Genomic DNA, 14,062 nt, shown 5'->3' with positions numbered 1-14,062 from the left:
TATTTTTATTATTTTTTTTTTCTTTTCTCTCTTTTCTACACACAAACCTCGTAAAAAAAAAAAAATTTTGAAATTTATCGAAATTATTTTAATTTTTATTTATTTTTATTTTATTTTTTGATGCTTTTTGAAACAAAACCAAACTCTCCATCTTTTTTTTGTTTTTTTTGAATGAATTTAATTTTTTCAATCGAATTCACATCAAATAAATAACAAATAACACACACGATCCCAAATACAGTAGTTATTTATAATATATATACAGAATGACTGACAACGCAATTAAATTAGTTTTGGTAGGTGATGGTGGTGTCGGTAAGACCACTTTTGTCAAGCGTCATCTTACTGGTGAATTCGAGACCAGATACATTCGTAAGTTATATTATAATATATATTTTTAGATCTAATAATATATTGACTTACTAACTTTTTTTTTTTAATATATTATAGCAACCCTCGGTGTCAATGTAGTTACACTCCCATTCTTCACCAATTACGGTAAGATCGTCTATAACATCTGGGATACTGCTGGTCAAGAGAAATTCGGTGGTTTGAGAGATGGTTATTAGTAAGTATATTAAACAACATAATTATTTATAATTCTCTTTCTCTCTCTTCTCTCTAATCTCTATTCAAGAAAGTGACGATATACAATGCAACTACAACATTAAACGATAAAAGACAATCGAAAGCAACAAAACAAAACAAACAGACAACAACAAATTGTTATTGGTTTTTGTGTTTAGATGGTCATTCAGTTTAGTTTCATTTTTTTTTTCATTCGCAAGATTAAATAGATTAGAGAGGGAGAGAAAGAGAATAATAATATTAAAGATCTATTATTTATTATTATTATAGTTAACTAACCAAATCAATTAATTTAACCAATCAAACAATAGTATTCAAGGTCAATGTGCCATTATTATGTTTGACGTAACTTCACGTGTCTCATACAAGAACGTTCCAAACTGGCACGGTGATTTGGTTAGAGTTTGCGAAGGTATCCCAATCGCCCTTTGTGGTAACAAGGTCGACGTTAAGGATCGTAAAGTCAAGCCAGGACAAATCACTTTCCATCGTAAACACAACTTGTCATACTATGATGTCTCTGCCAAATCCAACTACAATTTCGAGAAGCCATTCGTCTGGTTGATCTCCAAGCTCCTCGGAGGTGGAAAGACCGTCACTTTGGTCGAACCACCCAATTTGGCACCAGCTGAAGTCCCATTGGACAAAGAATTGATGGAGTCATACGAAAGAGAGACCGCCATCGCCGTCAACCTCCCAATCCCAGAAAATGATGAAGACCTTTAAATAATTTACCCCCAAAAAATAATCAACCCCAAATACAATACAATACAATACAACTAAAATACTTTTAAAAAAAGTAACCCTTGCCCCTCTCTCTCACTCTCAAACAATATATTATAAAATCAAAAGATTCTATCTATTTTTTTTTTTAATTATTAACTAACTAACTAATTTAACCATTTATGTGTCTTTGATTGATTTATATACATGTATATATAAAAAGAAATGATAAATATATGTTTTTATTAACTAATTTAATTGGTTTGTTGGTTGGTTGATGGAGGTGGTGTCGATCCAGGACCATACTTGTCAACGACATCTTTATACCAACTTTCACGTATTTTCTTATCTTTCTCTTTGAGTGTCGATTGGAATATTCGCTCGGTGGAAAGTGGCCAGACAGGCAGATAGAATGCGTCGTCTGGTTTTGTAAACATCTGGCGTTTGTACATTTCAATGCCTGCCCACGCTATCATTGAGCCGTTGTCGGTGCACAGCGATGGCTCCGGGTAGTAGATCGGTATGTTTTGCCTCTGGCAAACGCCTTCGAATTGTTGGCGCAATGCGCCATTCCTCGAAACACCGCCGGTAATTACGAATCCTCGCAGCTTCTGACCGTTCCCCACCATTGAAATACCTCTTTTCTTGTACCAATCGATTGCCAACACCGTCTTTTTCTCCAGGTGCCTGAAGCAAATGTATTGAAACGACGCTGCCAAATCAAATCGATCGGTCAGTGACAGCTCACCACCTTCCTTCTCCAGTGTCAACTTATCGATCAATCTCTTCATCGATGACTTTAGCCCACTGAATGAAAAATCACAATTCTTTGACGACGCCATCGGCAGTGAAAGATTAAATCTCTTTGGATCTCCTTTTCTGCAAAGTGAAAGAGAGAGAGAGAAAACAATTATTAATAACAAATATAAGAATTATTTTGTTTTGTTTTGTTTTCTCTGGAAATTTCCAGCTATTTGTTATTGTTTTTTTACCTTGCTAAAATCTCTATTGCTTCACCACCGTGAATGTTGGAGTATGTCTTCTCACCGTCGAACACCTCACCGAAATTACAACCAAGCATTCTCGCTACTTTGTCGAGTGCTTCTCCGACGGAATCGTCGACCGTTTCACCTAGTAGCGTGTAGCTGGAGACTCCGTGACAGATGAGCAGTTGGGTGTGTCCACCACTCACCAGTAGTGTCATGAAGGGAAACTCAATCGATGGATCGCTAAGTCTACAGGTCAGACAATGTCCTTCCAAGTGATTGACCGATATCAGTGGTTTGTTGTATTGCTTGGCCAGAGCAACCGCTTTCTCCACGCCGACCTGGAGAGACAGTGCGATGCCCGGCCCAGTGGTAACGGCGACAGCGTCGATCTCCTCCATACTCTTGTTGGACTGGCGCAGTGCATACTCCACCGCTTCATCGATCACCTGAATGTGTGCTTCCGACGCCAGTTTAGGCACGACACCATTAAACTTCTTATGAATGTCCCACTGTGCTTTTCTGTATTCCGCGAGAATCTTCCGGTCACTGTTGACCACCGCAACACTTGTGTCATCACAACTTGTTTCAATTCCAAGAATAGTTGTTGTTGTAGTCGTATAATATCTATATCTCCATGACTGGTTGCTATTATTATTATTAAACCTGGACAGCAATTGCTGGTATCCAAGTTTACTTGAACTTCTGTAAAGCATCATCTTTGAAAAAAAAAAACAAAAAAAAAAAAAAACGATGATTTTTTAGTAATTTAAATTCATTTAAAAACCAACTAAATGATTATTCAATTTCAATTAATTGATTTGATTTACCATTCGTTTTTTTGTTTATTTTAATTTTTTTAATTTTTTTTAATTTTCGTTTGAGAAAATGGATGTGTGCAAAGTAAGTGGCAGTGAGAATCACTGCTGGCAACACCTCAGTTATTGTTGTGTGCCAGAACTTCGTTCGTGTTACAATCCATGAAGTTTTTCATTTTTTTCACAAAATTTTAAATGGGTGTCGATTTTTTTTAATTTTTTTTTTAAATTTTTTCTTTTTTTTAAATTTTTTTTTTTGGATGTCGACACCGGACAGAGAGAAAAAAAAATAACAAAACAAATCAGCTTCAGCGCTTAGACGTAACTTCCTCTCGTCTTTTTGATAATCTTTGTAAGTAGCCAGTAGTATCAAGAAAAAAATAAAATTGTTTATTTCTTGGAATCAATATTTTTAGTGTAAATATATATATAAATAGTTTTGTTCAATATTGCTATCTAGGTTTTAGTTAGTTTTGGTTGTAGTAAATAATGTCATTTCATCATTTTTTAAGATGAGAAAAAATGAAAAAGCAATAGTAATAATAGTTTTTAGCTCAGTGTTCATTCTTAGCATCATCTCTTAAAATCAAAGAGTGAACACCAACTATTCGATTAAGATTTCACCAAGATTATTGATGATTAGCAGACAGGACAACGACAAACAAGACAACAATAACAACAACATCATCATCAACAACAACAAAAAAGATATATAGAAGTTTGATTTGATTTTAAAATAAGAGTTGGAATTTTACAATAACAATAAACACAAACACAGCAATCTTAAGTGGACAAAGGAAATTATCGACAACCACACAAACAAACAAAAGGAAATTATCGACAAACAAACAAAACAAACAATAATACCAAAACCCGAACCTAAAAAGAACAAGTTAGAGAAGAGAAACCAAACTACAACACACCCTTTATTTGTTATTGGTTTTTTTTTGTTTTTGTTTTTTTTAAAACATTTTGATAGTTTGTTTTTTTTTAGTGCACTTTTTATTTTAAATATCAATAGTTTGTTTTTTGTTTTTTTATTATCAAATTTTAATATTACAAAATTTACGTTTTGTTGTTGGAAACCAATCCAATTTTTTAATATTAATGTTATTATTATTTTTTGAATTGCTATTAAATTACAATTATAGGTGATAATTATAGACCATATATATCATATCTATTATATATTAATATAGTTGTTATTGCTTCGGTTGCTGTTTCGATAAGTCAACAACACACACACCCACACACTTTTCAAATCAATAACTAGATCTATCTAAACGACGCGACGACGACGACGACGACACGATATAAAAATAAACGATGGACCAAATTCCACAGACTTTTATCGACACTATCAAAGCACTCACTCACAATGATACCAATGTCATCAGAGAAGCAGAGGCAAAGTTCAACACCTACAAGGCACAACCCGATCAACTCATTGGATGTCTCTTGTTCATGATGGTCAACTCCACAGATCTATTGGTATGTTGTTTTAGCACACTACAACCTTTTTAAAACTCACATATTAAACACTCAATCAACCGCACCCTTTAAATAACAAATTTAGTTGAAAGAATTCTCTGCAGTTTTGGTTCGTCCACTTCTCTCACCAGGTGACAAGAACTCACTCTGGGAAAAGATCTCGGTATCCACACAAGAGAGCGTCAAGGTTCAATTGATCGAATTGTTGAAGGCCGACATCTCAAAGACATCAAGAAGCAAGGTTGTAAACATCATTGCCTCGCTCTCACCAACTCTTATCTCTGCAGGTAGGTAGTAACAGTAATAGACTTGACCAACAAACAACAACAAACAACAACAAAATATTTACATCATCACAATCATCATCATCAAACTATCATTCATTCATTTATAGGTAAATGGGATTTGATTCCATTCCTCGTCGAAGCAGCCAAGAGTCCAGTTGAGCAACTTAGAGAGTCTGCATACCTCATTGTCAGCAAGATCGTTGGTGAGATCGCACCAATTATCAAGCCACACGCCGTTCTCTTTGCCGATCTCTTGAAGTTCGGTTTGAACGACAACTCTGTTCTCGTCCAAACTGCATCACTCTCTGCAGTTTCCAGTTTTATTAATATCCAAGAAATCGATACCACCCCATTCAAACCATTATTACCACTTATGATTACTGTGAGTATTTTATGTTTAATATTAAAGGATAAATATTTATATGACTAACTTGTATGTGCTTGATTTCCCTATATAGGCAATCACAAGAGCAATCGAAATGAACCATGAAAAGAATGCACAAGAAGCAATCGTTGTGTTTGTTATCATTGCAGAGACAAAACCAAATTGGTTTGCAACCAATGTCGACTTGGTATTCAGATCGTTCTATGACATCCTCATTTCAGAGATGGTCGAAGAGGAAACCAGACACTACGCCTTGGAATTCTTTATGACACTTGCTCAAAAGAGACCAAGTATCTTCAAGAAGAATCCAGCTTATTTGGACTCAATCGTCAATGTCTTGTACAAATGGACTTCCGAAGTCGATGAGATCCCACTTGACAAGTGGAATAAATCAACTGTAAATAATAATAATAGTATCAACTTATCAATTCAATCAAATTCTAACAATTTCGAAATTTACAACTTTTTTTAGGAGGACGGAGATGATGACAACACCAACTCTAGCACAGCTATTGATGCTTTCGATCGTCTTGCATCTGAACTCCCAAGACAATTGACTGAAATCACTTTCTCAAAATACATTCCACAGTTGTTGAAATCTCAATTGTGGACAGAGCGTTTCTCTGCTCTCATGTCGATTGCTATGATTTGCGAAGGTGCCAAGAAAGTTATTTCACCAAATTTACAACAAGTTTTACAGTAACTATTTGCCATCATTTTTTTCAACTACTACTAATTAGTAGTAGTAGTAGTTTGTTCAATTCACATATTAATACTATTTTTATTTCTTTCTTTCTTTATAAATTAGATTGATTGTACCTTTGGTTAATGATCCAGTTCCACGTGTACGTTGGTGTCTCTTCTTCTGTTTGGGTCAGATGGCCACTGACTTTGGAGAAGAGTTGAAGAAATACTATGAAGATATCTTCCGTGTCGTTGGTGCTGGTGCTGGCGATCAAAACCCACGTGTACAAGGTGCTGTTTGTCTTCTCCTCTCTACTTTCCTTGAGGACTTTGAAAAGAAACTTATTGTTCCCCACATCAATGGATTGTTCACCCTTATTGGTTCAATGTTGAACTCACAATACATCTACGTCGCTGAAAACGCTCTCAGTGCATTCTCATCCATTGTCGAATGTATCGATGATGATTTCAAGCCAGTAAGTAACTTACTATTATTATAATAATCACACACAAATTTCTCATCAAAGTAAATATTAATCAATTGTTATTCGCTTCAGTATTTCGATAAGTTCATGGCTTTCCTTTTGGATATCCTCCAACACAAGACAACCAAACCATATAGAACATTGAGAGGTAGAGCTATCGAGGCAATCAGTTTGATTGGTCTTGCCGTCAAGAAGGAGGTTTTCGCCCCACACCTTCATGAAATCATGAAATTCATCTCCGCACAACCACCATTCGAATCCGATGATCCTCAAATCGACTTCTTCCTCCGTGCTTGCACCCGTTTCTGCCAGTGTCTAGAAAAGGATTTCAAACCATACGTTGACTACTGTATGAAGCCAATTCTTAATGCAATCAAAGCAGACGTTGAAATTGTTACTACAGGTAGGTTATTATTACTCTAGAGATTCATAGATAGTTTTTATAATAATCTAATCACTCTATTCTTCTTCTTGTTCCCTTTTTTGATTCATTTAGCTTATGGAGATGACTATGCTGAAGACTCTGTTGCTGATTCCAGTACAATTGCAGTTGAGAATAAATCGTTAGCACTTTCACTTTTGGTCATCTACACCTCAGTGTTGGGTGAAGAGCTCTTTGCCTACGTTGAACCATTGACCAAGGAGCTCCTCTCATTGATTGATTACCAATTCAATGAAGACATCAGAGCTAATGCCGTAGAATTGATCCCATATCTTTTCAAGGTTGCCGAGGCCCATGCCAAGTCATCCCCCAACGGTGTCACCGAATTCAACCAGAAACTCTTTGAGATCGTCATTGCCAAGCTTTCCGAGAGTGTAATCGCAGAGACTTTGCCAGAGATTATCAGTGAAAAGTTAAAGGCTATTGGTGAGGTAAGAAAGTTAAAAAAAAAAAAAAAGTTATATATATATTGAATTACTTTATTAATCACATTTCTCTATTTATATTTTAGATCGTTGAAATGGTAGGATCCAAGTATATGCAGCCAGCTCAAATTAACGGTGTATTCATTACTATCGGTAAGGTATTGGAAGTTCTCGACGAATACAGAAATGAGGCCGGTTACGATGAAGACGAAGACGACGATGATCCATCAGGAAACTATGAAATGCAATTTATTGAGGATGCTTACAACAGTGCAGCCATCGCAGTTGGTGACGTACTCATCTCGACCAAGCAAAACTCTGTTAAACACCTCCAACAAACCCTCCTACCGGACATTTTAGAAAGAATCAACGACACTGATATCACTTCAGAATCCGTTAGATCCTCAATGATTTGTATTATCGATGATCTCATCGAGCACGGAGGTAACGAAGCCGGTCAACTTTACACCCACATCATTCCACCCTTAATTAAATTATGCTTTGAAAGCAAAGACGCACCAGTCAAGCATGCCGCAGCATTTGGTTTGGGAGCAGCTGCCCAATACGCCACTCAATTCTTTGTTCCATTTATTTTCGATTCCCTCAAAGCAATGCATACCTGCGTGTACTCACCACAGCAAAAAGCTACCGATGAACAACGTTCTGCCTCTGATAACGCCATTTCTGGTATCGGTAGAATCCTTGCCTATTGCTCACAGCCACTAGCCCCACACATGGCAACCGTCGTACCAACCTGGATTGCTTGTTTACCAATCGAAGATGATTCTGAATCTCCAATCGTTGTTGAAAATCTTATAACTGTTATCAAAACGTATGTGGCAGCTGTATTTGAAACAAATTCTCGATAATCAACTAACTAACTATTATTCTTAATTTAGTAACCCATCTGCTATCACACCAAATGAATACCCCAATATTTTGAAAGTATTTATCATTGCCCAACAAAAGTCTTATATTAATGCAGATAAAGTTCAAGATGCCAAGAATATTATAATTTCGATGAAACCATACGTCGACTCTGTATACGCTCAATTGAGTGGCGATGATAAGAAAGCTCTAGAATTGTTGTGCAAATAATTAATAAAATAATAATAATATTTCAAAAAAAGAAATTTTGAGAATATTTATACTCTGTTATTCAGTTTGCTTTTGTTTATATTATATAATTTTTATTTATTTTTTGATTAGATAACCTGATTACTTTGCCTCTGAAGTTGACTTGAAATAAATCGTTGTAGAATCGCACCAACAAATCCAATTAGACCAAGTAAATTGATTGACATAATATCGCTGAATAACATGGCCAAGATTGCTGGTGGAGCAAAAATTAACCATTTAAATTGGGACTGTCTCTCGAATTTCCAGAGATATCTGTTGATATAGTAGACCGATGGCAATGTGGTCATTAGTAATGCCCAGTTTTTAAAGTTCCACCATACTCTCCAGAAGCCCGATGACAAACCAAAGAATCTGTACCATTCATAGGAGCTCTCAGTGTTGGATGCAACCGCCAGAGTGTCTATCAATGAGAAGATAGTGAGTAAAGTTGAGATTGAAAACAACATCGGTGCGTATCTGTGTGATTCCGACAATTTCTTTAGCAATCCACGCTCAGTGTTCAACAGTAAGAGGAGTGGTGAGAGTACAAAGACACAAAGTTCACTCCCACCTAGGTATACCATGTTGATAGCTACCGCTGTAAGATAGGAAAGCACACAAGCAAACGAAGAGATTGAGAATACCCAGTCGCTTGACGATTTCATCGAGGTTGAGCCAACTGTTTGTTTCTTGAGTGGACTGTTCATGTACGCTGTATTTGCCTTGGAGTGGTGATGCTTGGCGGTCGACACATGATATTTCAAATACATTACGATGAGCAAATTCAATCCGACTGCCAGCGACACAGTTGACAATCGTGTATTCTCTAGATGTGCGAGGACTTTGATTGATTGGTAGGGAGTATAGACAGAGCCCAGCAAAATATAGGTAATTGGGAAGAGTGTGATAAAGAATGTGTATATTGCATTCATGAATCGAGGTGATCTCAATGATGGGTAGTGTGCATACATCATGAACAACGAGAAAATATTGAAAATCAGCGAGACAAGAATATGAATTACCCACTCATTCGATGAGGTCTTTGTGATTCTCTTGATGCTGTTGTTGAGTGTGAAATAGTTGAAGCTAAAGTACAATCCAATGAGTGTTCCAAATATAAAAGAGAAACCGACCTTGAGGATCGTTGACTTTGAAATTCTAACACGGTAGATCATACCAAAGAGTGCTGTAAGCAAACCGCTTATCAAAAGCCAATTGCCAAGTGCGAATTTCTGTTGTTGACCGCCGGCGTTGGCAAATGAACTACTTGGATTGAGAATCATCAGCAATACACCACTGGTAAATAGTAATACAATTAAGTTTCTGAGCTGTCTGTTTTGTGGATAGAACTTGAAGGAGAGATTAAAGATACAGATAGCAAACGACAAAAGGAAGGCAGAAAGCTGCATAGCAATCGAAGTGACATTGTCAATGTTGACAAACATTGCGAGTAGACGCAAACAAACACTACTAGAGTAGAACAAACAGATTATGAAACTTGCAATGCAATGGTAGAGTGCGTGTTTACGGTCAAGTGGTGTGGTACTTGGGTATATGATCAATCCGTAGATGACCAACGTGAACAAGAAACATGGTACAACAGAGTCGGGACTCGGCAAAAGGAGATTCGATGACAGTGCTTTAGCAATGGCAGCGGAATCACACACCAACTTGACAAAGAATGAAATGCAACGTGTCTCTAGCAATCGGTTCGTTAGGTAGATCGTTACAATCGATGTCGCATAGACGATATATATTGGATACATAGTTGGATCCGAAGTGTTAAGAGTGACCTCGATGAATGCAAGTAGCAGTGAGTTGACAATCATTGCTTGAGCCATTGCAACTTTCGACTTTGGGTTTGTCGCTGCATTGTAAGAGTAGTAGAGGATAAGCATCGATTCAGCATAGAATACGATAATGAGGTAGGTGAACATTTGAATCGAGATATCCGGATAGTCGAAACTGTACTCTAGGAAAAAGAGTCGTGAGTCGATAAACCATTTGAGGACAACGACCGAACAGCCCATGAAAATGATAAAGGGCAACGAGTGACTATGGTGGAAGAGGTGGAATGTGAATGAGAGTGCCGATGCAATGGTGAGTGGGTAGATGTAGAATGGCGCCGACAACAAGTAGGTCAGGGCAAAACTGACACCGACGACCAGCGAGTAGAGCGCGATCTGGAATCCCACTGGAATCTGTCCGATCACTGTGGAATCGGGCGATGAGAATGCCACCAAGTAGAAGATGGCTGCCGATGCATACATTCCTATGGTGACGGCAAAGACGGCGAGCGGCGACTGCAGCCGCAGTGACCGGTAAAAGGTTGCCGAGTTGTTTAGAATGCGATACTCGATGGCAGCCACCATCACAACGAGACAAACGATCTTCAAGAGTGTTCCAAGCTTGAAGACAACGCTCAAACTAGCGCCAGAAGCGGGTGCTCCACGCTTTTGGAGTCGGGCATTCCAGAACGACGGCAGAATCCACCACAGACTGCCGTGGCCGGACAACAAGAAACAAAAAGTCGCCGGAAGTGTCACAAGCAACACGATATTGGAGATATGCAGCCAAAAGTCACTGCCACTCTCAAATATCAAAGAATGGTAAATCGAAATGTATAAAGTCGCAGGGAATACAATCAAAGTGATTGTCATCAATGCAGTTTCCAATCTTCCCAAAACAAAGTCTAATTAGAATAAACAACATGTTGTTTATTAGAACATAACAAATCAACAATACATATAGATGATAGTTAATTTACTTACCGTTGACAGAAGTTATTTGTTTGGATGAACGCAGTCGGAATGAACGTAGCGGTAATGCGTAGATATAGTATGAGAGTGCAAGGAAGCACAGCAGATAGAATGGACTGTGATCGATACCGTTCAATATGATTGAAAACCAGGTAAATACAACGGATGTAGGGTAGGCGATGACACCGAACAGGATTCTCTCGCATGCCGATGATAAGTTTGGATACTGTGCTGTGATCCACTTGAACTGCAACGATACCCACACTCCAATAAGTGCCAACAACATCGCAATATTAAACAACAGGAATATATTAACCAGTGAATGTTGTACCAATACCAATCCACCTGTAATCAACGATACATCTACAATTAACAATCCTGTCCATAATGCAGTTAATGTTCTATAAAGAAAACAATGATTAGTAATGTTATCTACTAGTAGATATTATATATATATGCTAATTAATTAATGAATCAACTTACAAATAAGGTAAATTCAATAGATCAACTAAATAGGTAAAAAATATAACGAGCGCACTTGTAAAGATTGAACTTCTTCCTCTGAGGAATAATACTAGTAAGATGGCAGGTATCAGTGTAATCGATATCCTGGTATTATAATTGAATTTAAACATTGAATCAAATGATGTTTTTGAACTACTACCACTTGCTAAATCATCTTTTGTGAATGATGATGATGTTGTTGTTGTTGTTGATTTCTGTTTATAAGATCTATCTATTCCTCCTGTACCAATATTACTATTTATAGAATCCATCATATTTATATTATATTCAATATTAATATATATATATATATTGATTTCTATTTATATATTAATATTATATTCTTAATCTAACACTACACTATCATATCAAATCAAAATCAAATCAAAATGAATGAATGAATGCAATTTTAAAAACAAACACTCAATTTATTTTTAAAAGAAATTATGATGACCACATCAATAAATGAACTTCATACCAATTAATAATATACTTTATCTATTTATATAAATGAAATGGAAAAGAATAATCAATGTAGATGTATAATTTGAATTTGAATTATTTACGAATATAAATTTATTTTATTATTTTACTATTCTATTATTATTATTATTAAAATAATAATAATAATTGAATTGTGGAAAGGTATGAAATATCAATCGTATCATATGGCTGAAGGCAATAGGTATCCGATGGTAGAGTAGAACTGTATGTAAACTAAGTAGCTCCTTTACTTTGCGAGCGTAGAAATAATATTTGGTCTCTTCAAATGACTTGGACTCTTTCTGTACTCTGTCATGGTGGATCTTGGCTGATCTTACGTACGTATAATAGAGGTAAGCTTATCTCTAGTCTTACCGAATTAACACCTTGCAGTAGTTGTGGTGCTTTATGGCGCAAAAAAACCAACTCCGGGTCACTGGCAGGAATTGCCACTCTCATTATGGAATGACCATCATTGCTGACTGAAACGCTTGGATTATATTTGATTGATCAGTGGCAGAAATTGGACCCATAGAAATCTCTTGGTTCTTGGTACCGATAGTGTATGAGAAGTTTCTTATTGAATACTTCAACTATATCATATGATTGATATCTATCTCAACTTTCTAATTATAATAAATATTTATGTGTTCCTTGTTAATTTTGAATTAGTGGAAATGATTGATTAAAAAAAAAAAAAAGTTAATTTAATTTGATTAAATTTATTTTAATTTTATTTTAATTTTTAATTAATTTATTTAGAATATCTCCTATTTTGTAGTATTAAAACAACTAATTAGTTGTTTTATTTATCATATTTATTTATTATTATTTATAATGATAGAATATCAATTTCTAACAAATAAACTAAAGAAACCAACTGATCCATCAAGACAACCAGTTGTACTAATATCATGTGGATCGTTCAACCCAGTAACATTTATGCATCTTAGAATGTTTGGTATGTTGTTGTTTTTGATAACTATATATATATATATAAATATTAACATTTGTTTGAATTATATATTATTTATATTATAATAGAGATTTGCAAAGATTGGTGTAATGATAATGGAATGGAGGTGTTGGGTGGATATCTATCACCGGTGGGCGATGCATACAAGAAAGCAACACTGATACCAATGAAATATAGATGTGAGATGTTGTCACTCGCATTGGAGTCGTCCGAGTGGTTGAATATCGATACCTGGGAAGCAAGAAGACCTGAATTCACACCGACCCGTCAGGTTATGGATTACATTCATCGCGCTGTAAACGAGCACCTACAACTCGGTGACAATGTAACGGTGCAACTCAAATTGGTAGCCGGTGCAGATCTTCTTGGAACTTTCAACGTACCAAAACTATGGGCTGATCAAGATGTAAGTAGTAGTAATATACTATATTATTGATATTAATATATATAATGATTGTTTGTTTGACTGATTGATTACTTATATTTACTAATCTTTATTAATATTATATTATATAGATGGATAAGATCACTTCTGATGAATATGGATTTCTATGTCTTGAAAGAACAGGTTCCGATATTGAAGATATCATTTCAAAGAATATTATACTGACAAAGAACAAGCTGAATGTCAAAACAATCAAAGTATCTATAACAAACGATGTATCATCAACAAAAATGAGAGAATTAGTAAAGAATAACAAATCACTTAAATATCTTACATTGGATCCTGTAATTGAATATATATCATCAAATAATCTATATAAATAGATCGATCATCATAAAACAATCAACGAAACAAAACAAATAATGTAATAATTTATTTAAATAAATGTAATATAATAAGAATTCTAAATAATAAATACAAATAATCAACTTTTTATCATTTTCTTTATTTTTTATTTTCTTT

General features: G+C 35.6%; 6 protein-coding genes across 6 annotated transcripts; 3 read left to right on the top strand and 3 right to left on the bottom strand.

Annotated features, from left to right (window-relative positions):
- Positions 1-266: 266 nt before the first annotated feature.
- ranA (Ran family GTP-binding nuclear protein) lies at positions 267-1,314 on the top strand (the record flags this gene model as incomplete). Its single annotated transcript, XM_020575381.1, has 3 exons — positions 267-372; positions 451-568; positions 900-1,314. 3 exons carry the CDS (start codon positions 267-269, stop codon positions 1,312-1,314), a joined length of 639 nt encoding a protein of 212 aa, XP_020434901.1.
- A 251-nt stretch (positions 1,315-1,565) lies between these two features.
- On the bottom strand, positions 1,566-1,940 carry PPL_04478 (uncharacterized protein; the record flags this gene model as incomplete). The annotated part of the gene is made up of 1 exon (XM_020575380.1): positions 1,566-1,940. The coding sequence occupies one exon, from the start codon at positions 1,938-1,940 to the stop codon at positions 1,566-1,568; it is 375 nt and encodes a 124-aa protein (XP_020434900.1).
- Positions 1,941-2,082: 142 nt separating this feature from the next.
- PPL_04477 (uncharacterized protein) lies at positions 2,083-3,291 on the bottom strand (the record flags this gene model as incomplete). Its single annotated transcript, XM_020575379.1, has 4 exons — positions 2,083-2,118; positions 2,504-2,945; positions 2,995-3,016; positions 3,273-3,291. 4 exons carry the CDS (start codon positions 3,289-3,291, stop codon positions 2,083-2,085), a joined length of 519 nt encoding a protein of 172 aa, XP_020434899.1.
- Positions 3,292-4,441: 1,150 nt separating this feature from the next.
- PPL_04476 (importin subunit beta-3) lies at positions 4,442-8,412 on the top strand (the record flags this gene model as incomplete). Its single annotated transcript, XM_020575378.1, has 10 exons — positions 4,442-4,606; positions 4,692-4,893; positions 5,001-5,275; positions 5,352-5,675; positions 5,751-5,977; positions 6,087-6,438; positions 6,520-6,850; positions 6,944-7,320; positions 7,401-8,146; positions 8,214-8,412. The coding sequence occupies 10 exons, from the start codon at positions 4,442-4,444 to the stop codon at positions 8,410-8,412; spliced, it is 3,198 nt and encodes a 1,065-aa protein (XP_020434898.1).
- A 107-nt stretch (positions 8,413-8,519) lies between these two features.
- On the bottom strand, positions 8,520-11,971 carry PPL_04475 (uncharacterized protein; the record flags this gene model as incomplete). Its single annotated transcript, XM_020575377.1, has 3 exons — positions 8,520-10,398; positions 11,201-11,593; positions 11,676-11,971. The coding sequence occupies 3 exons, from the start codon at positions 11,969-11,971 to the stop codon at positions 8,520-8,522; spliced, it is 2,568 nt and encodes an 855-aa protein (XP_020434897.1).
- Positions 11,972-12,211: 240 nt separating this feature from the next.
- PPL_04474 (nicotinamide-nucleotide adenylyltransferase) lies at positions 12,212-13,923 on the top strand (the record flags this gene model as incomplete). The annotated part of the gene is made up of 5 exons (XM_020575376.1): positions 12,212-12,236; positions 12,422-12,571; positions 13,024-13,140; positions 13,224-13,561; positions 13,672-13,923. 5 exons carry the CDS (start codon positions 12,212-12,214, stop codon positions 13,921-13,923), a joined length of 882 nt encoding a protein of 293 aa, XP_020434896.1.
- Positions 13,924-14,062: the final 139 nt, after the last annotated feature.

Source organism: Heterostelium album (genome assembly GCF_000004825.1).
Source record: "Heterostelium album PN500 unplaced genomic scaffold PPL_contig9, whole genome shotgun sequence".
NCBI classification, from domain to species: domain Eukaryota; phylum Evosea; class Eumycetozoa; order Acytosteliales; family Acytosteliaceae; genus Heterostelium; species Heterostelium album.
The sequence above is the reverse complement of the archived record's forward strand: the minus strand, read 5'-3'. Positions and strand labels throughout refer to the sequence as shown.